This window comes from Corvus moneduloides, chromosome 5, assembly GCF_009650955.1.
Source record: "Corvus moneduloides isolate bCorMon1 chromosome 5, bCorMon1.pri, whole genome shotgun sequence".
In the NCBI taxonomy this organism is placed as follows: Eukaryota; Metazoa; Chordata; class Aves; order Passeriformes; family Corvidae; genus Corvus; species Corvus moneduloides.
In genome coordinates, this window is record NC_045480.1 from 58,512,942 (window position 1) to 58,537,435 (window position 24,494).

At 37.8% G+C, this 24,494-nt stretch overlaps 1 protein-coding gene across 7 annotated transcripts in view; it reads right to left on the reverse strand.

Moving 5' to 3' along the window:
- Positions 1-24,494, reverse strand: part of ANAPC10 (anaphase promoting complex subunit 10) — a 34,032-nt gene that overhangs the window by 3,236 nt on the left and 6,302 nt on the right. For all 7 annotated transcript variants that reach the window (XM_032110198.1, XM_032110195.1, XM_032110192.1 and 4 more), the window contains exons 2-4: positions 23,587-23,703; positions 22,193-22,283; positions 21,300-21,420 (exon numbers count right to left, since the gene is read on the reverse strand). In XM_032110198.1, the coding sequence (XP_031966089.1) occupies positions 21,300-21,420; positions 22,193-22,283; positions 23,587-23,701 (327 nt within the window). In that variant the 5' untranslated portion in view covers positions 23,702-23,703. The remainder of the gene's footprint in view (positions 1-21,299; positions 21,421-22,192; positions 22,284-23,586; positions 23,704-24,494) is intronic.

Here is a 24,494-nt window from a genome sequence, read left to right on the forward strand (position 1 = left end):
GAGACAGTTTCTTTTTCCAGAGGGCACAGGTCTGTCACCAGGGAGAAGGAACAGGACATGGGAATAGGCAGGGGTGATACAAGACACAATGCTGCCCACTCCTAGCTCAATGTCAGCACCCAGACCCAACCGTCACAACTCCTAGCAGAAGTGGGATGAAATATGCAGCTCTACTCTGCCTGGAGCATTCCCAGTGTGAACAGAATCTAAAGGAAGCTTACTGTGAAGTTTTCAGAAATTCCTATTAAGCCCATGCAAATGGCAATCTTTCAAAGCCTTGTAAACCGGTCTGGAAATTTGGGTGGATTTTTACAGGGAGGCAAAAGGCACATCCTCAACACAAAGGCTGAACTATTGCCAAATTTCAAATCCTTGCTTTAGAGCTTGGGGGCACTGGAGCATCAAAGAAGGACACCAGAATATTCTCACACAAGCAAAACAGCATACTTTTCACTAGCCTTATTCTTGGAACAGAACTGCTTTGGCTGAAACTTTCAAAAAATTCAACCCAAAGCAGATATCTGGCATGGAAAAATCTGTCTGAACTTTGCCAAAAGTTAAAGTAACTAAGAGTTAAGCCTTAAAATGGAAAGGGTCCCATAACCTTATGTACAGGTGGCACTGGCATCTCCACCTACAGTAAATACTATACTTGAAATCCATTTCAGTCAACTTTCCTCAAAGTCAAGCCTGTTCTTTAAAAGCACAGACTACTGCATATACATACAGACATACACACACACACGTATATTTCACCTCAATTCTGTAGCATCAGTCCACTATGAGCAAATACCAGATTAAGTTTCCTCCTGTATTTTTAATCTTATGTAGATCATTAAGACTCAGTCACAATTAAATGTCTTCCAAGAAATTTTTAAAAAATCAGCTTTATTACTAATCACCTGAGTGAAATTAAAAATTCAAAATTTCTTTCTGCGTTTTTCAGGAAAAAGTTTTTTTTAAAAAAAGGAAAACACAGGAATGAATCAGTGCAAGTTCAGTATTGGTAACTCAGAACAGTTCCTGCAGCTCTAGACTAATCTTACTGTACAATATACTAAAAGACCAGGGTTTGTGGCTTTTTAAAATTTGCTTTTAATACTATACATTTTATGACAATTGGAAAACAAGAAGACCATGAAAGTCAAAATAAAAGAACAAAGGGATAAAAATTGAAATGGAAAAATCACTCACTTGTCCTTGCTGCTGTTATACTCTAGCTCTTCTCCTGCTTTCTCTCCGTTGCTTTCTTATTTTTCCTGTCCTCTGCGTGCTACAGCTTTACCTACGGACATACACTCCCAACTCCAGGAATCCGCATTATTTGGAAAACCAAAGCAAAATTAATGTTCTCAATGGAAGTCTCCTCCCCAGCCTATTTAACGGCCCTGTTTCTTCATTTTATTGTACAGTCCAGAGGTTCTACACAATTCCATACATATTTGGCAAGGCTACTGTTGCAACTAATGGGTGTCCTATCATAGAAGATGCAAACCACACAACAAAACGAAAATTTAAAAAAGAAAAAAAGACCAAAGCAACTTGAGGCTACACTTCAGAGAGATGACTGAACACAAGATTTTTAGGAGGAAGCTCGTTCTACAATCACTAGCCTCCTTACAGGCTAGGAAGTTATTTACCCAAAGAATACTTTTCTATTGTATTAATCCTACTTAAATTGAATATTGATCTCTTTTCCATAATCAGTGATATTTTGTTTACATTCTGTAGTGTCTCCAAATGGCACTTAACTCTAATTGCTATTTCTACTGGGTTACGAATGCAACCCAAGTTTTTGGCAACATTTACAGCAAGCTAACATCCTTGAAATAAGACATGATTTTTCTTGCCCTTTAAGGGTATCTTTTGTGAAGATACAGAAAGGAAAAAACTCCCTGTAAGTAGTTTCACACTCAGGGATGTATGTTAGACAGGGCTCCCAGCTCAGGGGAATAAATATATATATATAGGAAGAAAAAGAAGCCCATTTTTTTGCTCTGGGAAGAGTGTGCAGAAGAGGACCTATGTACTGACAGAAAGCTGAGAATTCTTGCTGCCATCACAGCTTCAGCATGACAACATGGTTCTGAGATGTTGGTACCTCATCAAATTTCCATTTCATCAACTTTACTACTAGATTCAAATGGCTGTGAAATCAAACAGCATTTGATTTTACTCCTTCTACTTTTCTCATAAAACTGTTAAAGCTGCTTTTTGTTTTAGTGACTCAGCCAACTATGAAATTAAAAGTAGTGGCTAGACTCCTCTTCACACATACAATTTTGTCTCTCTATGTGCTTAGCTAGTTCTTACAATACACTTCTTATAAAAACCTAAGCTTTCCAAACAGGTGTTCTCAATAAATAATGTATTCTTTCAAGCAGCAGATTATAAAACTAAGTTTCAGGGAAAAGAAATGCTATGTTCAGAAATTAAATATTTATCAATACACAAACTTTCTCATGTAGGGAAAGGCTTTTTCCTGTTTAGCCATTGTTTTTTACAGCTATGCAAATATGTTTTCACAACAACTGACAAGGAGAAAGAAGGCTGGCTTGAATTCCAAACTTCTGTTTCCATAACTGCCATGTCCTACCATGTAGTTACCAGGACTGAGAATCTGTGTGCCTCTGCATAATTCCAAGTATTGGAACTGTCAACACATGAAGTAGCAGAGCTTGGGCTTCAGCCATCACTTCACTTAGGAAGGAAGAGAACCAGTTAATAGCAGTGATGCACCAGTTCCAGCAGAAAAAATGAAGCATGTCCAAAAGAAACTCGGTGAGTTCCAAGTGAGCCAAAGGAGGGACACCACATTAGCAGCTTAACAGGGAACATAGGAACAGGCTCAAAGGACCCACTGTGAACAGCACACTCCTGTGCTCGGATGAAGCAACGACCACCTAAGGAGGTGCCTCTGTGGTCTTAATCAGCCACCTCCTTAAACGGTCAAGCAATCTCATTTCAGTCCATTAGGCAAGAGAAGTTTTCCATTCTTTTAAACAGCAGTTCCTGAAGAGTCTAGAGGAAACAGTCCATCCCTCAGGAAGAGTCCGCTGTGGATTTGGGTAGACAGGAGACTGATGCAGAATAAGCTATATTAGAGAGTGAAACCTGCAAACACCAGAAGTTCCTATCTTTTAGTATCCTATACACTAAAGTATCCTATAAGCTCTTTGTTCAAATAAAGTGAAAGAAATAACTTTTGGGAAGACTGGGAAGGTTGAAAAAGGTCCAAAAGATCCTTGCAAGAAGTTTTATAGAACCTCCTTCAGACTATTCTGCTCTAGATTAAAACAGTAAAAATTAATCAATGCCCAGGTGTTAGAAAGTTGCATCCAATTAAAATAAAGACAACTAAACACTCAAACCAAGCTAGGAAGAATATGTAGAAAAGGAAGAAAATCTAGAAAAGGTAATTCTTCATGGATCAAGGATTAGTATTCACAATGCTTAAATACAGATTCTTACACTGCCTTTCCAAATTTCCTATTTGAATGACTTAAGCAGCACAACACACGTTGGACAACGTCAGTGGGTTGTGTCACAGTGCCACTTTCTGAGGGGAGCAGATGATGCCAGTTGAGCCATGTATGACGCAACCTAAACTTCATTTGGCAGAATGACTCACCAGCCAACCCATGAAATGGTCTCAGTGACTGGTCCTCTTTAATATTCTTCAGAATTGGGTGTCTTGATTGTAATTTCCCCATACAGCTAAAAAGGAACCCTTTTGATTCTGCTGAGAAACCAGTGCAATACCTTCCAAGATGTATAGTTGATTCAGACAGAATTTCAATATTACAACAGGAATAAAGTTAGGAAGAGTTGAAATTTAACCCATGGAATGGTAAACATGGAAAGTCAGTTTTTTCATTATGGATGCCCTCATAATCTGTCTTTGAAATCTTCTGAAGTCAGACAAAGAACACATAAGAAGACAACAATTAAGTCTTAGACACAATGGGCAGCCTCTGGTAAGTATGTACATGAGCCTACTGTCAAATGGAGGAAATGGGGTACAATGGCACACACTGTGGAATACCAAGAGTTTTAGAACATGGATTCACAGGAAAAGCAGCTCTTTCAAAAGCACCAAGTGATGAAGAATCCCACGTAATGATGCCTGCAAAAGGGTCATGGCTGTGCTGAACTGCCCACATACAAAACTCCTGACAGATGAAGTCATGGATGGTCTCGACACGTGTGGAGGGGCCCCTGTCCGTGGTACTTAAGCAACCTCCACCCTGCCCATCACACTCCCACCACTGCATCTGCTCACAGCACTTGCACAGTCAGGTACATCCAGCCTGAGAGGCAAATAAATAACCTGCCAAATGCTCAACTACTGTGAAATTGTCAGCCAGAACTGTCTGACTCAATTGCCTGCTTAACTCTGGGTGGCAGGAAAAAAAGCAAAAGGAAAGGAAAAAAGAAAAAAAGAATTGACAACAGTCTTTGAATACTTCATTCTCTAAAATGTGGCTGAAAACAACTCTTCATTCTAGAAAATTTACCTGCAGAAACCATCAGGAATTTGTCACAGACTGTTTGCTAGGAAAGTCTCTCTGGAAAGAAAGAAACACTGTTTTCCCATTTGCTGTGCCATATGCACTTTTTTTTCAGTATGTTCTGTGAGGAGCAATGCATAGGGAACTCAACATTTATTACAAAAATGCATACCTCAAGAGGTACATAATGCTTCAGAGAAGGACAAAAATGTTGAACAGCCTTGGACAGTTTGCTTTTCAGTCCCACATTTTTGAAATCCTATTGTAAAGTGAGGTCATTTGAACTTTCACGTAACAGTTTATGCTGGACACATCCATAAATTAAATCTTGTTCGGGAAGGATTGCCAGGCCGTGTATGCCTTAAGTGGCAACCATCCTATCCACTGGAACTTCAGAAAAAAAATACAAAGACCTTCTCCCTGTCCCTTTGAAAAGCAGAATGATCAAGCCAGCAAATATAGAATGACAATGCAGTCTAGAATGGAGTTTCATATGTGCAAGTACGGAAATAAGGCCTAAAACCCCAAAGCAAACCTACCCACAGCAGGAAGTCATCTAAGTTTAGTTTGGTATCAGCTAAAAGAGATTCCATCTTAACAGGAATCTGTTGCTCCAGAAGGAATACTATCTCCAACTGAAATCAGCCGTAACAGCTGTGAAATTTTGAAACTCTGATTTAAAAAAAATGGGTTTCATAACTCATTTAAGAATCAGTCAAGAATGGAGGAAAGGAAGACAAATACATCCTAAGTGCAGCAGCATTCTCCTGCAGGGACCTAGTCTCACTCCACAGCTGTCACAGCCCACAGGAGTGCCATAGCAGTGCCTTTGCAAGGGCACTGCAACTCTGAGAAGATTCCTGTATTGGGAGAATCCTTCAGATCTACAGGGACTCAGCTCCAATGTGAACCTGTTACTGCCCCTGAGCTTCAGCACACTGAAGATGAAAAAGCTACCAAAAAATTCTTAAGCTTAGGCTCTGGCGCGGTGGCCTGGCTGAGAGTATCAAAAAATAGGTAATGCAGCCCAAAACTAGCCTTCGGCTGCAGTTTGCCTATTTCTGGTACCTAAGTTGTGTAAAGTTTTAGTTGCAGACATACTGGAACAGACTGCATCTGGACAGTCTGGCATGAAAAATGAATGGTAGAAAATCCATGGTTTGCTGCAAGTCTTTTCAAAATTCCAGCATTCTGAAAGAAGAATGAGGATTTTTTTTTTTTTTTTTTTTTTTTAACCAGGGTACTTTGCAACTCAAATTATCGGTGACTCAGTATTATAGATGCAGATGTGAGAAAAGAAACAGTACATTCAAAAAACAAACAAAAAAACAAAAAAAACCCCCCAAAACAAAACAAACAAACCACAAAATATTACTGTAAAATATATAGCGAACACTGCACATAGCACATTTAGAAAGAAGTGCAAATCTCATTTAATGAAAACAAATGTTCTACACCTTTAGGGAAGCACTTCAAATCAAAGTTTATCTTATTAATGTTTCTTCATTTTATGGACAAGTAAGTAACTAAGGAGGAGGCCCCATATGCACAAGGTAACTGTGTAAGGATGCTGCTAAGCAGGAATCTGAAAATGATGACCAACTGATACAGTAACTTTTGCAGTGCTTTTGAAAACCCTCAGTAAATTTTACATGATCAGAAGATTGGAAAAAACAACTGTCAAACATAACAAAAGCCACTACAGCTTTCCATGTTCACTCAAACAAATAGTACCATCTGCATTCAAAGTTTTTTGTCATAACACAAAATAAAAAATAGTGACAAAAGTATCAGAAAACCCCCATCTGGTTAAGTATGTGGACTGAGGTTTTCATAACAAAGGAAATAGGGCACAGAGTTCTTAAAAATTACTTAATAAAACATATTACTAGCCCTTTTATTTAAGTTTGTATCTTAGTCATAAATTTGAGTTCTCCCTGCCCAAGCACCAAAAAGCCCTAAGATTTTCCTGTACTGAGATATCAAAATCTTAGTCCCTCTTCAGAGCAGCACCCACCCAATATAAAGACATCATCTCTTACAACTTCCAGGTGAGTCAGGCTGCTCTCAGGGAAGAGAGTAGCACTTCATCTACTGAAGAGAGGCAGGGGAAACCGGTAATGAAACAGCAGACAGCTACACAGAGAGAATAGAAACAGACTGAACAAGGGCTACTGCAAAGAAGCCTGAATATATATTTAAAGAACCATTCTGAAGTTCAGGTTGAATTTGCATTACAAATGGAACTGCAGAACGGGACAAGGCAGCTGCCTTTTATGAAAAGTAACAGAACAGGCTGGACTTGATGGTCTTAGAGGTCTTTTCCAACCTAAATGATTCTATGATTAACACCACAGAATCTTCAAGGAGAGTATAGACAGAATATTCTTTAAGCAAGAAACAAGTGCTGTGAACAATGGCCTTATACAAGAGGACCTTAAGGCAAATAGAATGAACACCCAGAAGATGGCAAAGCATAAAGGGAGAAGTCCTATGAATTCTTTTTGAGCTAGAACTGCTGGGTACAAGTAGGAACAATATAAATGTATTCTATGGGCGCACTGCACATACTGACTGTAAATGGAGGTTAAGGCTGGAAAACATTTCTGGGAAGTAACTAACTTTACAAAGGGGCAGAAGTTTGCAAATTGGATGAAAACTGTACTGCAGATGTCTGCAGTTCCCATTTCTCCTAACATATATAATGGAATGATACTATGTTTGCGAGAAAGTGCAAAAAAACCCAGGTCATAATTTACCTTCAAAATTGTTTAGCCATATCCAGGAAATATGTCTAGACATAGCTACAGTTAAATTATACAAAGAAAGTATTTGAAAAAAAAAATTATGCAAGGAATATTAAAGATTTAAGTGTCTGAAAACTGGCCACACTGAGTTAATTGTCTATCAAACCATTTCAAATAACTTAGTGGCAATAACCTAGTGACCACATTTCATACCATGCACTTTGCATCCCAGAGAATACAGAAAATTAATATGGGAAATGAACAAATGTAAAAAAAATGGGAATATCATGATATTTAAAAATTAGTCCATAGTAGTAGTAGCAGCCAGCTGCTAGCTCTCAAGAATTTTTTATAGGTGAGGGGAAGAAAGTACATCTAAACCAAAAAAAAAGACCAACATTCCCCTCACTGAAAAGGGCTATTACCACACCTTGAAGAGAACTAGATTCCTGGTCTTCTACCAGAAGACAGGCCCACAAAACTGCATGGCTGTAACTTTTTATCTGTTACACAAGATTGCAGCTCCTGAGTGACTTTATTTCTCGGAAAAGACAGGAACAAATTATACCTGAGTGCTACCAAATTAAAAAAACCTTGCTCATTCTTTACCAGCGAGAGGAAAAGTTGCTGCTTTAAGACACAAAAAGCACTGGGGTTAAGGGAAAGCATTTTTCCTGGTTTCATAGGAGTGGCTTGTTTCTGAGAATTGCAGAGGGTTGCCTCTCACAAAAATCAAGGAATTTGAAGACCCTAAACCTATGTAAGTAATCTCCAAATCCTGCAGAAGTACAGTATGCAAACAAGTAAAACATTTCTGTGTCTGAATAAGGACTCTGTGTACGCTCAGTAAAAGCGAGCGGGGCAAAACCTGATAAACTTCAAGATTACTCAAGTGTGTTGTAGCATGCCAGGTTTCAACATGCAAATGTAGAGTAACATTTCACAGGATCCAGAGTGTAATGCTCAGCTCAAGGAATATTTACTCTTTGGAAACAAATGCAAAAGACTGTTGTGAAAACTATTTGTGCAAATTTAAAATGCAATGCAAAGTCTCATCTAAGAAAGATCCCAAATTCATAAACATGTCTCACTGGAGATATATTTTCATAGGAATGAACTTTAAAAGGGAAGAAATATGAGTATATCTGTCAGCGGTTCAGCTGGGTAGTTTTATGTGAGCCAGAATACACTTCCATAAATTTGCAAAGCTGGAATCAGGTCTGTTGCCCAATGGAAGCATTTAATTTTACATCTAAACAGAATTTCTTTAATGTGCTGTAACAAATGCAGTGGAGTTTTTACCTTTTGCTTGTGTTTTCTTACAAATCAGTAAGAAAGCATGTCCAAAAAAAAATGCAAGGCTTTTTTCCGTTGTTTTATGTGGAGGTCAGACTCTAGACTCTGCTTCTTTCAATCTAGATGAATTTTGTTTCTTGACTTCTTTCTGGGACTCAAAGGTTCCTCAAGTCATCATTTACTCAAAGAATGTACAGTTTAAAAAGGTATTCAGTGGTGCTGTACACTGTTGGGCTAACAACTCCCGCACTGCAACAACACTTCTGCTACAAACAGCATCTGGAATAGCCTTCGTGCTACATCCTACAGACCAAGAACATGAGCTTTTCAGCATGAACTGTGTAAGAATCAAAATAAAATGACATCCAAAGTATGCTCCTGAAAAATGAGGGGGCAGGGCAAAAAAAACAAAGCATGAGAATGAGATAATTAAAAACTTGTTTACTAGCAGGCCTGCTATGTCCTAAGTCTAGAGCTACTGTGGGGTGTCATCTTACTGCTTAACAAAGTGCAGTCAACAACAAGCAGATGGAATTGGATTGCAAATCTATGCGATTTACTGTATATCTACAAGTCCTGTGGCTACATATGCTCCTCTGCTTAATTTATTTCTGCTATGCAAGTAAATGTCTAACTCCTCATGACAGCTTAAAGAAAAAGAAGAAAGTCCAATAATTCCACAATAGAAGTTCCTACTCCAGCAGTGCTGGATTTACCGAAAGCTGATTTATGAAATCCTCTTTTAAACATGGTGACCATCATAATCACAACAGAGACCTGTTCAAGCAGAGGGAAGTCTACTTCAAAATTTTACTACATCATTTCTCCTGATATGGAATCACAACTCTTTTTGAAACAAAAAAAAAAACCAAAACATGATTTGATTTTTACCTTACTAATTATGCTCAGCAACACCATCTTACTAAGAAGTAACAAATTAATCTCAGCTAAGAGAAACAAATCAGGATTTTCTGCATTTGCTAGTAGAAATAACCCAAAAAATTCCTTCATACCCACAGTTGAATTTGATCTCTGACAGATGGGGGGGGGGGGGGGGGGTGGGAATAATAATTAAAAAATAAGTATTAGGGGCTAGGCCTCATGATTCACTCAAAAACTGTGACTGAGAACAGCATTCATAAAAAACTTCAATAAAAAACTGTATTTGTTAACATTCTTTTAACATGAGACATAAAACACTACAGAATTCATTCTGAAATAAAATAGGACTGTTAGATAAACCTTCTTTAGGAACTGGATGAAGGCAGCTAGAGAGCACAGGCCCTCAAGCCAGACACATATGCTACATTATTATTCTCACTCCACCCTCTCCTGTGTGTTCACACTGAAAATGGAAAAATCCTGGGAAAGGTTTTTCCGACTCAAACACACAATCTCAGTTATCTTATGACAGATTAAGACAGAGAACAGCCCTCAGAAAGAAATAAATTTATACTTCATATCTATAAAAACATTTCCATGCACTACTTGAGATAAGGAACAGGGTAACACCACATTCAATCCCTTCCCACCCAATAAAACTTAGCAAAGAACTGAATTTATACCCTGCGTAGCAGTGTTCTCATCAAAGCTACACGCAGACAAGTGATCTCTGACCAAAACAACATTTCAGTAATCACAGGAGCAAGACCTCACTCTGGAAAGAACAGCCATGATGGCAGCTCTGAAGCAACTGAGCCTCTTGCTCAAGAACCCTGGATTTGTTCTAGATCTCTACCACCTGCCAGGTAGCATTTTCTTCTGAACACTGAGGAGTGCTTTAATTTACTACATCAGAATTCCTTTCTGGAACTACTTTCCTAGTGACACCATGAATAATCTCAGCTTTCCACTAGAATGTTAGGCTTCAAGAATGACAAAAAAAAAAAAGGCAGATTGTAATTATAAAATCCCCCCCATGTGCCTACATAAAATACCCTTGTTCCTTTATTTCTACCTGAATTTATGGAAATTTTTGATTGGATTTTTTTGGTGCTGACTTGACAAAGCATGGCACATCCAGTGCATTTAATGGATTTGTTTCAGGGGTTTTTTAATCCTAATTAATAGCAACACCTGATAACTTTGCCACAAGGCAGTATGTACTGCAAATAGCCAAGTGTGACTGCATTTGTACAGATGCAAATAAAAGTATTATAACATGGAAGCCACACATACAGAGAATAATAAGTGGTGGGCCAATTGGCTCCTAATTTCTTCTAAATTGGGGCCACTTCCTCCCTCCACCCCACTGCCAAACTATTAGTTTGGCAAAGGGTGGTGAACACAGTCACAGGATGTTTCCAGCTGCTGGTGCCTACAAGTTGTTTAAGTGAAACATAAAATAAGGTGTGCTGTGCCAGCTGACCAGCACCAGTTGAGATGACAGCTTAAAACTTTGTTAGGTATCCAAGAAAATTCCCATTCCTTTCATATCTTTTCTTATGCTTAAACCAAATTAAATGTTGACTGCTGGCTTTACTTTTGGAGGATTTTGATACTATGCTAGCAGCAGCACCCAGAGGGATCAGAATCAAATCTTGGACTTGACCTTGCTGCATGTATTTGGCACTTCTTAATGTCTGAAAATATCTAGTGCTCCCTCTAGTTACTCTCCACAATTAAGTCTGTGAAGGCAATCAGGTAAATCAAAGATGATTGTTTATAATTCACTGACTTTATCCTCCCAATCCATTTCACAGTGTAGAAAAAAGTAGCTTAAAGGCAAGAAGCTTCCCAAAGGTGAGCAACCTCTCTAGAAAGAGGAAAGCAGGAGTGAGTGAGCAGCATCTTACTGTCAGTTTTGACACAAGTCTTTAACATCCTTCAAGCAAAAGATGGTGGTGTGACTCCCATGATGTTTTCACATTTGGAATCCAAAACCAGAGGAGATAATTTTGGATTACTCAAGCCTTCAGAACTTACAGAATGGGAAAGAGCATGACTGTAGAATGTAGTAGGGTAGAAGAAGAAAAATGGGATAGAGAAATAACCCTTTATTTAACAATTTCCATGCACTATGCAGGGCCCTTTACTACAGAATAATAGAATTTCCCTTCCAAATACAGGTCTGCTGCACTTTTCCAAGATCTCCTTCCTAACATGCCGCCTTCTTGAGATCAAAGAAGTGTCCCTTGTTCCAGACAGTTTCTTCCATGGTACCTACCTCCTTGCTCTGCTAAATAACTGTGAAGTCAGGTGTCCAGAATCCACTTCCCCAAAAGCCAATAAATGATACAGCCAGCCAACAAAGACAAAGATATTCATTTTCCCTAGTTCAAACCTTGAAGCCTTATGTGACCAGGAACCCCTTCAAACACCCAAGTAAAAAAATGCACTAAACAGTTTGCCTACCAGGGTCTCCATCCTTCTGTCCAAGTGCAGAGAGATCAAACACAAGAGATAAAATAGATGTTGCTACATGCTCCAGTTTGCAAGTGAACAGGATCACGTTTCATAAACCACAGTTCAAATGAACTCCGATCAGCTGAGGGGGTTCGCCTGACTGAGCACCATGAAGATGTTCTGGGTGAGCATCACACTGGCACCCACTATAAGCTGTAATGCTGGAGGCATTCGTATGTTTTAAAATGTCAGCTAGACACCACACTTGCATTAAAAAAGGAGAGGGAAGGAAGGGAAGGGGTTAAATATCGAAGTAGAGAAGCTAAGTATGTGTCTTCTGTCATGCTGTCACCTCCCCCTCCATCCACCCACCTTATTCCTCACTCCCATGTTCAGTCTTCAAGAGAATGCTTAAATGAAGAGAAAAGCAAGCACCAAGATCTTTCTTGTTACAGTTTTTATGTTGCCAAATCCCTGCTTGCTTCTCTTACTTCTGAAACATTAATGATTATCTGCAAGAAGTATCTAGTGAGCCTACACTGGTAAACTGTAACTAGAAATCCCTACAAACTTTGAAAAACCATTGACCAACAAGTATCCCAGTACACTCCCCAAACACAGAACCTTTATTCCAACAGGAACTTCCAGTAAAAAATTATGTGTGAACAGCAGACACTGATGTTCACACAAGCTTACTGCATACAACCCAGCAGGCGATTTTTCTGGTTTTTTTTGGATTATGCCCTGGAGGTGCTGGCACAATGGAATTTCAATATAATTGCTTATTTCTCTGTGTGCCAGCTACTGAAATAACAGGTAAAAAGAAAAAAAAATACACATAAAACAAACATTCTCTTTTTTTAAATTACAGGAATCACAAAATGAAATGTTTTTAATTCTCTAGTTCAAACGATGTAATTTATAACCATGACACAAATAGAGAAGAAGCACAAAAGAAGGGAAAATACAGAAATAACATAACGTTCCCAAGGTTCAGTTTACAAGGACCTCACACAAAGTTTTTTTTTTTTTGCAACTCTTACTAGAAACAGTATTATTTGCTAAAAATGCAGTAGCTGCCAAAAGCTATGATCCATCTAAAGCAAACATGTTTAAGATGGAAATAGAGTGTTAATGCTGAAGAAAGACAGAATTGAGTATACAAGTTTTCTTTTTAAAGTGTGGAAGCAACTGCAGTACAGAGTTAAGTTTGCTTTTCATCTTTCTGAGCAAAAATTGATTGCATTTGCAGATAAACACCTAAATTAAAGAGAAGTGCATTAAGACAATAACAGAAGTAATCAAATTTCAAACTTTCTAATTAAACCTCTTTTTCCTGCAGAAGGTTATTGGGAATTCAACACTAGCCTTGGTTCACATGATAGAACAATGGGAAAATTTTCCGAATGGTTGAACGCTAACCCTGACAAGTGTGGAGAGCCAACTACAATACATTATATGGTAGCATAACCTGCCACCCACGTTGCTGAGAGAACAGCTTTCAAACACATGCACCGAGCTGTAAAACCACAAAATCCCTTATTACACATTGTCCCTTACTTAAGGTGAAATACACTATTCCCCCCTCCTCCTTTTACAGATCTTGGTGGGGTTTTTTTAAACCTTCATCTCTGAAGTTTATTTAGCAGCTAACTAGACCATTTTTCAGACTTTATTTTCCAAATGCCATTTTTCCTGTTTTGTTTTCTAACCAAAATAAAATCATGTTTTTATAGTACACAGTGAAGCCTGTTGTGCCTTTCACTGTTCCTTTTTTTTTAAATACTACTTCCACCTGTGTGACATTATCCAAACTTTTAAAAGGAAATGTCTGATATATGACTAATTCACTTGTGAAGACTTATTTCTGGAGTGAAATATTTTCCTTTTTTTAATGGGAAGATACATGACTCATCACTGGGTAAAGTAAAAAAAATGGTTCCATCGTTCTTTTGATTGGAAGACCAGATATTCTGATATTTACTGTGGTTCTTTTCCACTGTTATGCAATCCGAATGTATTCAAAAAGATAAACTGCCACAGCCTGTGTGGTTATAGACACTGGCATTCATGAAAGTCAACCATTGCTGCAGAATGACAAACACACTCCACCCTCATTACAACATGCTGTGGTTACCAGCCAAACACCTTCGCCTTTTCTGAAAAGGCTACATTATAATAAAAGCAGACCAGCAAAACAAATCATACAAGGGGACCCAAGGGATGGTAAAAGTAGTAACAACTGGTAGAAAACATAACTCTGAATATGTAAAGTGAACAACTTAATGATTTGAGGAATGCATACAGCCTCATGCTGCAAAAAGAGCCCACTGAAAACTGCTGGTACGTACAACTTTCTTGGTTAATGATTCCCCCCTCCTGCCCCCTCCCACTGCACATGTCTGCTGCCTGAATCATTGCATTCCAAGATAGTTAGAGGATATACAAAGTTTCTTCAGGGGTTTTCAGTTGCAGCTTTGCTGGCAAAGGGAATTTTATTTGCAAGTGTTTCTATTCTACTGACAAGGTCAATTAGTCCCGCGAACTATTGGTTGTTCTGTCTGATAGCTCTGTGTATTTATTCAAGCAAGCACTTTTATAACCCACAATTGAATGCAGACAGTTACCCTTGTAAACACGACTGTCCACAGGGATTTTCACTACATTTTGAGCATGTAAAAGAAAAACATGCTTTTCTTCCCTCAGCCTGATAGCACATAAGTTTGATTACAACTTGGAAATTTCAGGGAGCGAAGGGCATGGGGGCTACTGTTTTAGATCGATATGATCTACTGTACATCAATATACATATTTGGACCAATTCCTAGGAGCTAAAGAACACAGACATTTGATCTCTCTAAGAGCTCCAAAAATTTGGTAATGCTATCAAAGGAAGACAGATCAGCATCTCTGCTCTATCCAGGCATTAGAAAGAAAAAGCCATGGTTTAAAAGAAACCAAGCTGTATGTAGCTCTAAGGGCTGAAGGCTACATAAAATGCTTTCACAAAAGCCAAAAGCACAATATGTGTATGTGCGTGTGTGTGTCTGTGCAAATCAGGTGCAGGAGTTGGTAGAGTTAAAAATAAAATCAGGACAAAAACCCAAGACTATTCAACAGCTCTAGCTAGAATTTTCGTATATGAGCAGCATGGCCATGCCACTGGCAACATCTGCAGAGGAGAAAAGTGACAAACCCTACTCTCACAGAACTTTTATTAAGACATACGTGTGCTCCCTTCACCATACATGTACTCCCTTCATAACAGTATCTTCTTGTGAAGAAGAGATTCTTCATTTTTACTAATTAGGAATGCTAAGGGGGTTAGTCTATTGGTACACTGATCTTCATTACTGAAGTCTTCCCTGAATAAATCTTTCAGAGATATAGAGAAGGTAAGAAACTATCAAGGAAAACCAGCAGTTTTTCACAGCTCCCTTCAACTGCTTTGGGTATTCTAGAGGTACTAGAAAGATTGAAAAGCCTACTGAAACAATCTGGGAAGTCTGTAGTACAGTAGACAATCACAGAGATAATCAATAATGAAAAATGTACTCCATAAAGCAATAAACTTGGTGAACAACACAGAAGTGTACACAGTATATTTAATCTCTAACATCTACCTAATCAATATTAAAGCACCACTAAAACCATACTTTTCTGAAAAGTGTCACCGAGAAAAGCTGACTCAGTATAACAAACTGATGAACAAATTGGAACAATAGGTTTTAAGGACTGTTCTTAATGGGAAGGAACTTTATACTTAAGTGTGTATGGTGCTTTTTCTGGGGAGCTTTTAAGTAAATGATACCAGTTCAAGCCAGGCAATCCTACACAGAACTAATTCACTTGAACAAAAAATGTCAAGCAGCTATAATCTGGTACCAAAATGAACAACACAATTGCAAGTTTCAGTCAGGTATAAACTTTGACTTGGGATACTGGTTCAATAGCAGAGATAACCTGCATAGACTACAAACAAACCACTTCACTCTCCTACAAGATGATTACTATTCTATAACAGTAGTATAAGATAACTATCACAACTATTATATGATTACTACTCTACAACAGTAGTATTATCCTACAAACTTCAAAAGAGTGCCAGAGATTATGCTCACCTAATATGCTCTATAGCATTCTATATCTGCTGTAAGGCCACAAGTCTATCCCTGCTTTTTAAAAAAAATACTAATATAAAAAGTTCAAACATCTGACTCTCTTGCCCTCACACACAGAGCGCTGTGTGCAACCTGCTCATGGCCCAGCAGAGAAAGGACTGGAATGTGTTTACAGTATTGTAATTAGAATACAGTAGGGAATGCTGCATTAAAGCCAATGAAAGATTACCCCATCATGCTGGAGGACAGTTTAACTGCATTGATAACATATAGTTTGAAAAATTTGAATTTTTAAGCCACTGGTACCAGAAAGACTTTTACATAAGTAAAATATTTAACAAAGATTTTGGGGAAATCTCTTCAAACCCGCCTACTAGAACTTCATGCACAGAAAAGAGATGAAACAATGTAATAAAATACTGGCTACAGGAAGAGAAGGTGGCAGTGTGACCTAACTGTGGCCTTCCAGTACCTAAGGGAGCCTATAAGAAAGAGACATTTTACAAGGACACGTAGTGATAGGACAAGGAGGAACAGTTTTAAGCTGAAGTTTAGATTAGATCTTACTAAGAAGTTCTTTACTGTGAGGGTGGTGATTTTCCAATTTCTTTTCCACGGTGGAACTTAAAAGAACCATCATGAAGAAGGTTATAACTGCAGGAGAGGCTTTCACACATATGTAACACTCAGTGCTTCAATCAGTTCCTAGGCTCTCTGTACTTGAGTTCCCTCGAGGAAAGCTCTGTACTTCATCAACTTGCTGCCCTCCACAGAAGCTGTTGCCATATTGTTTCACATGGCTTTTCCTCTGCTTCAGAAAGTCAAGTCAAACTGACAGTATTAAAAATACAGGGCCTCTTTAAGGTACCCTTCCCTAATTGAGCCCTTCTGTGGCAAGAAAAGATTCCTTCATAGATTTGTTTCTGACTGCTCAGAAACAAAAGAAAAAATATTTTTTACATGTAACACATACCACAGCACAAAAACCACATTTAGTTTTCCTCTACAAAAGAGATGCTTACTTCTCTTAATATACCATTTCATAGCAAGGTAAGATAAAAATGCTTAACAATTTTATAGTGTGTAGGCCAAAATAATCTTCCACTGTTCTACTAGCTCTAATGTGGACCTCCCTATTTGTATATACCTCATATGCGTAACAGGCTATTTCAATAACTGCATTTCTCATGACTGCACAGTAAGCTCTGCTCTAATGTATTACCATTCCAGAGTATAAAAGGGCAGGAAAATTGTAATCCTGTTCATAATTTCCACAGTTTGAAGCATTGAAATAACTAATACATTAGTTATTTCCATAAGCATATGAATGATGAAAAGGTCATATCACCTACAGTGATGATGATATTGGCAGGGAACGGTGATGTTATGTCATTTAATTTGCCTTCTTTTTGTAAAGATGAGTTCATGTAAACACCCCAGTTGGGGATTCACAAAATATCCGCTGCTGGAAGGTGGAAGTACGTATGGAGTACCAACTGCATCAAATGGAAATAACCCTGCTTCCAAAATTTGATTCCTACCTTTGACATCAATCACAAGGCTTGATAACTAACCAATACCAGTGGAGCATTCTACTCCCCTGCTTTGCAGATTTCCAATACCAGTGCATTTTAGATGTAAGGAACAGGTCCTGTGTGCATCCTGATGAAACAAATCCATACTCAGCCAGCATTAAGAGGAAGATAACAATCAAAACTAACAACTTGTGTGATGATTGTGTCTGTGGAGCATCTTAGAGACAGACAGGAAAGACTACAGATTGAAATTCTATAAAACTAAAGTTTACTCAGTCTTTTCTTAGCATCAAGAGTAGTTTGCAGAAACCAGACTATTTTTAATTGACATTCTAAACCCAAGGAATAATTAGTGGTCAGAAATGTCTCTTTTCTTGAATGGAAGAAAGAATACAGAGGAATGCTTTCTAACCGAAGTACCTGAAGCCTAGTCAGGAATCTAAAGGAATAACAACTCAGTACTCCACCTTCAGTGGCAAGCAGTTTAAAAATGCACCTTAGAGATTTGATTTCCTTGATTGAATACCTTGCAACAGCCTTATGACAAGCTAGCATGTCCTCACTCCTCAGTATCTAAGTTTACTCCACATACAGGAAATAGGTGAAGATTGCTCGCTGCTGGATTCCAGAAAACATCTTCACTACAGTCACTGGACACTGCAGGAGTAAAGGCATTACAGTAGGGTCACTCTTCCTTAACTATCTCTTGGAAAAGCTCCCCAGCTTGGGCATTCCTCCAGTTGGTAATTCGTCCCTCTACTGCAGAATCTCTTCAGTGAAGAAGGAGCCCTGTCCGTGGTGCTCAGTCACAACCCCACACCATCAGGGAGGCTGCTGTGCTTGCACCTGGTTACAAAACACCAGGCAAGGCCAAGAGGGACAGAAAACAAACTGAAAACAAACCAGACAGCAATCCAAAGGAAAAGCAAACAAACAAAAAATCCCAACAAAAACCTAAAACAAAGACTTCTCACTGTTGCCATCAAAGGTGTATTAAGATTACAGGGCTTTCACCTGAGTCTACATGATAGGCTGACAGCAGAAACCCCTGCAACTACGAGGTGTGTGTATATATATATTATATATGGATAGAGACTATACCCTGAAATACTATGTGCACTTAGCATCAAAACACTTAATATTCTCATAGCAAGATGAACTGCTGAAGATCTAAATGTCTCAGAGAAGTACAAATGTAATAAGCAGGTGAGCATCACTTGAAGAGAGCAGAGATCTCTCACAGACAGTACTTCACTCATACCCTTTGCAGTGGGTTATTTTCATATAATGAAAAAGTGTAATAACTTAAATCCTGAGGAGTCTGGACACTGTTCCAAAAACGCCTCTACAGACTATCTTGTCCATCCAGACTGTTTGTACCACCATGTGGGAAAACTCTATGACTGGAAATGAGAAAACATTTGCTCTCCAAGCCTGGCAGCTGTGATACAAAGGCACTTAAGTCATAGGAGAAGGCTGACTGCACACACCTTAACTGCAGCAAACAAGGGAACGGTCCTGCCAGATTGCGACGGCTGTTCCCATCACAATCCCTTACAATGGAGTACAAATGAGGGGGAAGAATTATTCAGAAAATAATTTCATCTTAGGTTCCAAAAAAGATACGCCTACATACTAGAATACAGACTAATACTAATCTTATATTTGTGACAAAATTTAGCCTAACAGCATATTGCATTGTGTTGAAAATTAGACCATTAGAAAAGAAAACACATTCATTAGACACTATGAGTTGGGCAAGCATCCATGGAAAAATATAAAATGCTTTAGCCTGATTTTCCACCCAGTTAATCAGTACTGAAGCCAATGGAATCATTGTATAATTAAGCAGATTTCTGTAAAGAGCTCATAACAGTTCACACTGCTTTAATAACCTCCCCATGTGTCAGAGAAGCTGAAGAAAGGAGACAGTTTCAGGACTGAAGGAAAATGTAACAGTATCATGCAGTTTAGGAAATATGAAAATTGATAGCAACATGTAACATCATGGTGATGACAGTCACAAGCATTTTACAGCATCCAAGTATTGTATCTCACTAACAAGAAGTGTGACCGTATTTTCTCCTAAATTTGGAAGTAAAAAAGGCACATGAGCATGTGGTATGCATAAGAATTACTGTCATGCATCATATTATAGTCACACTCACATACCATAAAAAAAACCTAGTAACTTGTTTCATTTAGAAGTACCATTTTTAACTACATAAATTTATGCATAGAATCCCGTGTTTAACAAGAAAAGAGCTAAAGAAATACTGCCTGAGACACTGGAGAAAACTAATACACTTTTTATACATTTAATTGCTTTACAGATCTTTAATATGTTAATAACACACATACCCTCGAGAGTGGGAGTCTACCAGTGTATGAGAAACTTAGGCAGCTTTATGTATAGTGCTGTACTAAGCATGATTACAAAAAGGATAATAATCACTCAGTTACTGAAAGGGCAAATAAAAGTGCAAAAATCAAACTGATCATTAAGGACAACAATGACATCTAGTGGACACTCGGGAAACTGACCCGCAGCCTAGCAGGGAAAAGATCCAGCTGCCATTCTTCATATACTGTGCAATTCCCAAATTGCTATGATACAATTAGGAAGATTGAAAGGCAGAATTTGCAGCTGATGAAAGTCAAAATAATGTGGTGACTAATTTCTTCCAAAAGAATATTTAATTAATTAAAGAAAAATAGAACACGTTAAGACCCTTCAATTTAAAATTTAGGATAAAAGTGTAAGTCAAAACATATATGCTGAGAGAACATCACAAATCATTAAAAGGATGTAGACAGAAACATAATGCTAACAGACATCTCTACTACACTTTTTTTACTCCCACACCATCTACAACCTTCTACTTGCAACTTACTATTGGGACTTTGAATTGTTGGGACTGAAAACCAAAGCGAAAACAGTAAAAATCCCAGAAGTAAAAATTCAAGCCACCATTTAGCACCACCCTTTTCTCATCATCCCAATCCTTCTGTTATTGTAATACCTGCCATATAAGGCTAGTAAGTTAAACATTTCCAAAATACCAGCCAGTAACTGCTGAGCTCCAGAGAAGAGGAATTTGAAACATGAGGCTACCCTGACTCAGAATGAGCAAAATACCTGCTTATGAGTAACCTGATTAGTTTCCAAGATGGACTTCTACCAAGATCATCGATAATTTCAAATCTGCTTTTACCATTTACCAAAAGGTAAGCAAAACTAAGCAATTAAAGCAATTCAAATCTTATTAGAGTTCTGGCTAGAAGCACCACCATAAAAAAATACTGGATTTTATTATTTTATAAATAATAACACTAACAAAACACTCCAACTCTGTCTCATTCAAAGTCTTAAGCATATCTGCAGAAACAAAAATTGGATTTTGCTTCATATTGTTAAAAAACTGCATCCCATCCAAAATTTTTACATCTCAGTGACTGTCCAGTATTAAAAAGATTAAAAACTATACTCAAAAGTAAAACTTAATTTATGAACATATTCAATTATAATAATATTTGGTAAAAGAGCCTGATTAAAAAAAAAAACCAGAAACCAGTCTACTAAATTTACAAGACAAAAACTAAAAGCAAACATCAAATAAACCCAGCCATCTTCCCCCTTCAAGCACAATGCCACATTTTACCTCCAAAAACCACTTGATTACATCAGATGTCCTAACAAAAGAGAACTGCCTTAAAACAGAAAGCAAAGCGTCATTAACCTACCCGGATTTCCTGGAGATTATGAAAATTATTTCCTACTCTGACAGAGATTTTGCTTGGAGTGTAACTTTCATCAGATTTGTAGTCTGCATAAATACATAAGGTCTTCACTGTTGTTTTTCTTCTGCCAAGAAGCAAAACAAGCTATGTAAGCATCATAAAGAAAAATATTCAGGATGAATTTGTTGCTAGCTTGCAATAACTAAGGATTTAAATGAAAATGAATATAAGTGTGCCTAGTGATTCATAAGAAACTTGCTGTTAAAGAACTAGGTGATTTTCCACATTACATTATGCACACAGTTGATTTTCACCATTCTCCTTTGCCTGCCTTCAGAAATGCCAGTATACCAAGAAACAGATGCCAAATAAGCACCTGTATGCACGTAACAAAGCTTAAGTTTAGCTTTTCAAATATGGGCTCTCTTATTAGACCAAGGCCTTCTCAAGAAAGTAAGCAAAAAAAGGTGACAAACATCTCATCTCAAGTTTGGTTAAAGAAAAAGTACTGAAAGCATCCTACACAGGACAGAATAAAAAAAAGTTTTCTCGAACTCAGCTGTCAGGTTATACAGGACTACATTAACAGCAGTCATCTACTCTCCAAATGACACTCAAAGACACAAAATCAGGACATAAGTCACTTTACATGAGTAAATGTGATGCTGTCACAACTGACATACCATTAAGCATTCCTTTTTGTTGCTTGTTTAGGCAGTTATAATGATCATAACATTTGAAAATCTCATTTTTATAAATGCTATCTGACTTGCTACCAGTTGGGTAACAGAACTAACCCAGCAGTTCTTGCACTTCCAGAATTCCTACCTTGGTGAACAGTAATCAATATAAAGTTACACAAAGCACCCTAACCCATAGGGAGTATATTTTAATACCTAAATTGGATGTTCACCAAATGAGGCTGTGATCCATCTGACTGCCAGTAAGTTTCTAGATTATCATCTCGTAACTGATCCACTCCAAACCCTAAGAAAAAGAAAATGTGATAATCTTGAGTATGCCATTTCTGTGATGCAAATGTAGCTTTTCTTCAACCGTTACAAATTAATGTCCCCCAAGTTAAAACATATTAGGAAATATTTCTAGATATCCAAGCTGCACCTATGCTTTTCTAACACAAAACTGAAATAGCGGAGTCTGCAAAAGCTCAATACTGTTGAGGTCTGTGGGGTGTGAAACTATGTCAACATGTCCTGGAATTTCAAGTGGTTAAGTAGTAATTCATATTGATTGCCAGAACAATTAACATTTAGACTTTTCCACCTATTCTGTAACTTAACTGCTGAACTAAAGAAAAATCATTAGCAGAGACTATTCATTTATTATAAAATCTTAGCCAAATGTGACATTTCCTTTTCAAGTAGTCTCCTGAATTTTTTTTTCAAGTTACTAGCTAGAACAAGCAGCAGGTGGCAAAAACAGTAGTCCTAAAAGTTAATGCCATCCCATTTAAAGAAACAACTCTAAATCTGTATTTGCCACTGCCCCATTATCCGTCCTTTTACTACGCACATCCTTTTATTGATTGTCCATGCTAGTTGCAGTTCTAATACAGCAGTTGAAGTTTAATCTGCAATAAAAAATTTCCTTCAGCCTCTTTAAGCAACAAAACCATATGGTATTTTTCTACAATGTCCCAGGATATCAGACCAAAGCCATTTAGCCTGGGCATGATATTGTGACAAAGGGATCATCGACCCTAGGCTGCAGCAAGATAGCAGATCAATTCCCAACAGATATTTCTGAAATAGCAACTCAACCACCCCAAAGGGAAAGAATACAGATTTTCAGATATTTTGAGCAGGTATCACTGACTACACCTCAGGACCATGGGTTCATTTTACTTGCAGGGTTTTAGGGCAACCCTGTAATGGCTAAGCCCACACAAAGTTTAGGCAGAACACGCAGGTCACCCAGCTGCGTGGTCATCCTTAGTTAAAAATGGAAGAGAGCCAGACAAAATGCCAAAGCATAGAAACAAATTACAGAGTGCCAGCTGTGATTCTGCTCACATGGTTTAGTTTGTTCACTGTGCAAGGAAAAAAGAAAAAAATTAATATAAAATAGGCAAGAGTTCTGTTTAGTTCACATGAGATAGCTCCTCATAGTAGGATTTCTGATACAGTTATAACTTTCACACTGTATCACATACAGAGAAGGCCAAAATTATTTGTAGTGACTACAGCCTACACTACAGCAGTTTTACTGCTGTGGATGTCTTCCTCCCAAAACATAAATGCAACTTTTTACATCGTTGTTGTGATTTTACCTGGCTTACAGGATGAAAGAGACCAAACTGCTTGTGAGCCTATTTCTCTAACAGTACCAGTCCTCTCTAACTGCTTTGGATCAGCACCAGGTGGGGTCTTGTTTGGGGCAGTCATTTCTAGTGAGAGAAAAGAAGTGAGTTAGTTGACATATTTTTAGCTTGATGGGAAAATTAAAGGATTTTGTTTGTTCACACAGACAGTTTAATTCTTTGGCCTCACACTTATTATAATAGCCCACCGAATATGTGGTTTATACATATACACACATAAGCATACATTTTTGCATGCCTGTAGAACCTTTTATTTATATATATATATAAAGCAATAAGTATAAATATATAGCATATATATATGTAATAGATCTAAGAGGTTCCACATACATGTAAATTTTGTGTCCTTAATAATTCAACTTACACTTGGAACATTCTAAAGACATATTTTATTTGTATCATTCTAATTTATGCACACAGAGTTAGGGTTTCAGAATTTGGTTTTTACAGTTCTGTTTGGTTTTTAAGAAATTAGAAATGTTGGTTTAAAGGCTAGCAATACAACTTCATTCTCTCCAGCAGTCACACTTAAAAGTTCTCTTAACCTGCAAATTCAGAAACTAGAGCAAGAGATACTTCTCCCTAAAATAGGAAATGGGAGTTTAAACAAATTGTATAATTTGTAGCAATTGGTTATAGCCACATTTATTCATGGACCACATCCTTAACTTCACAACTTCATCTGGAATCATTAACTTGTGACTTGCATTGTTCAAGTAATCACAGTCAGTCTCAACACCCAGATTATGACCACATATACGACAACTTCATTAAGTTGGGTTTTGTATAGTACAGAGCACATTACTATTTCCTAGGAAGTAGTTTAAAATACTAAAAAAAAAAAATTCCAAAGAAAC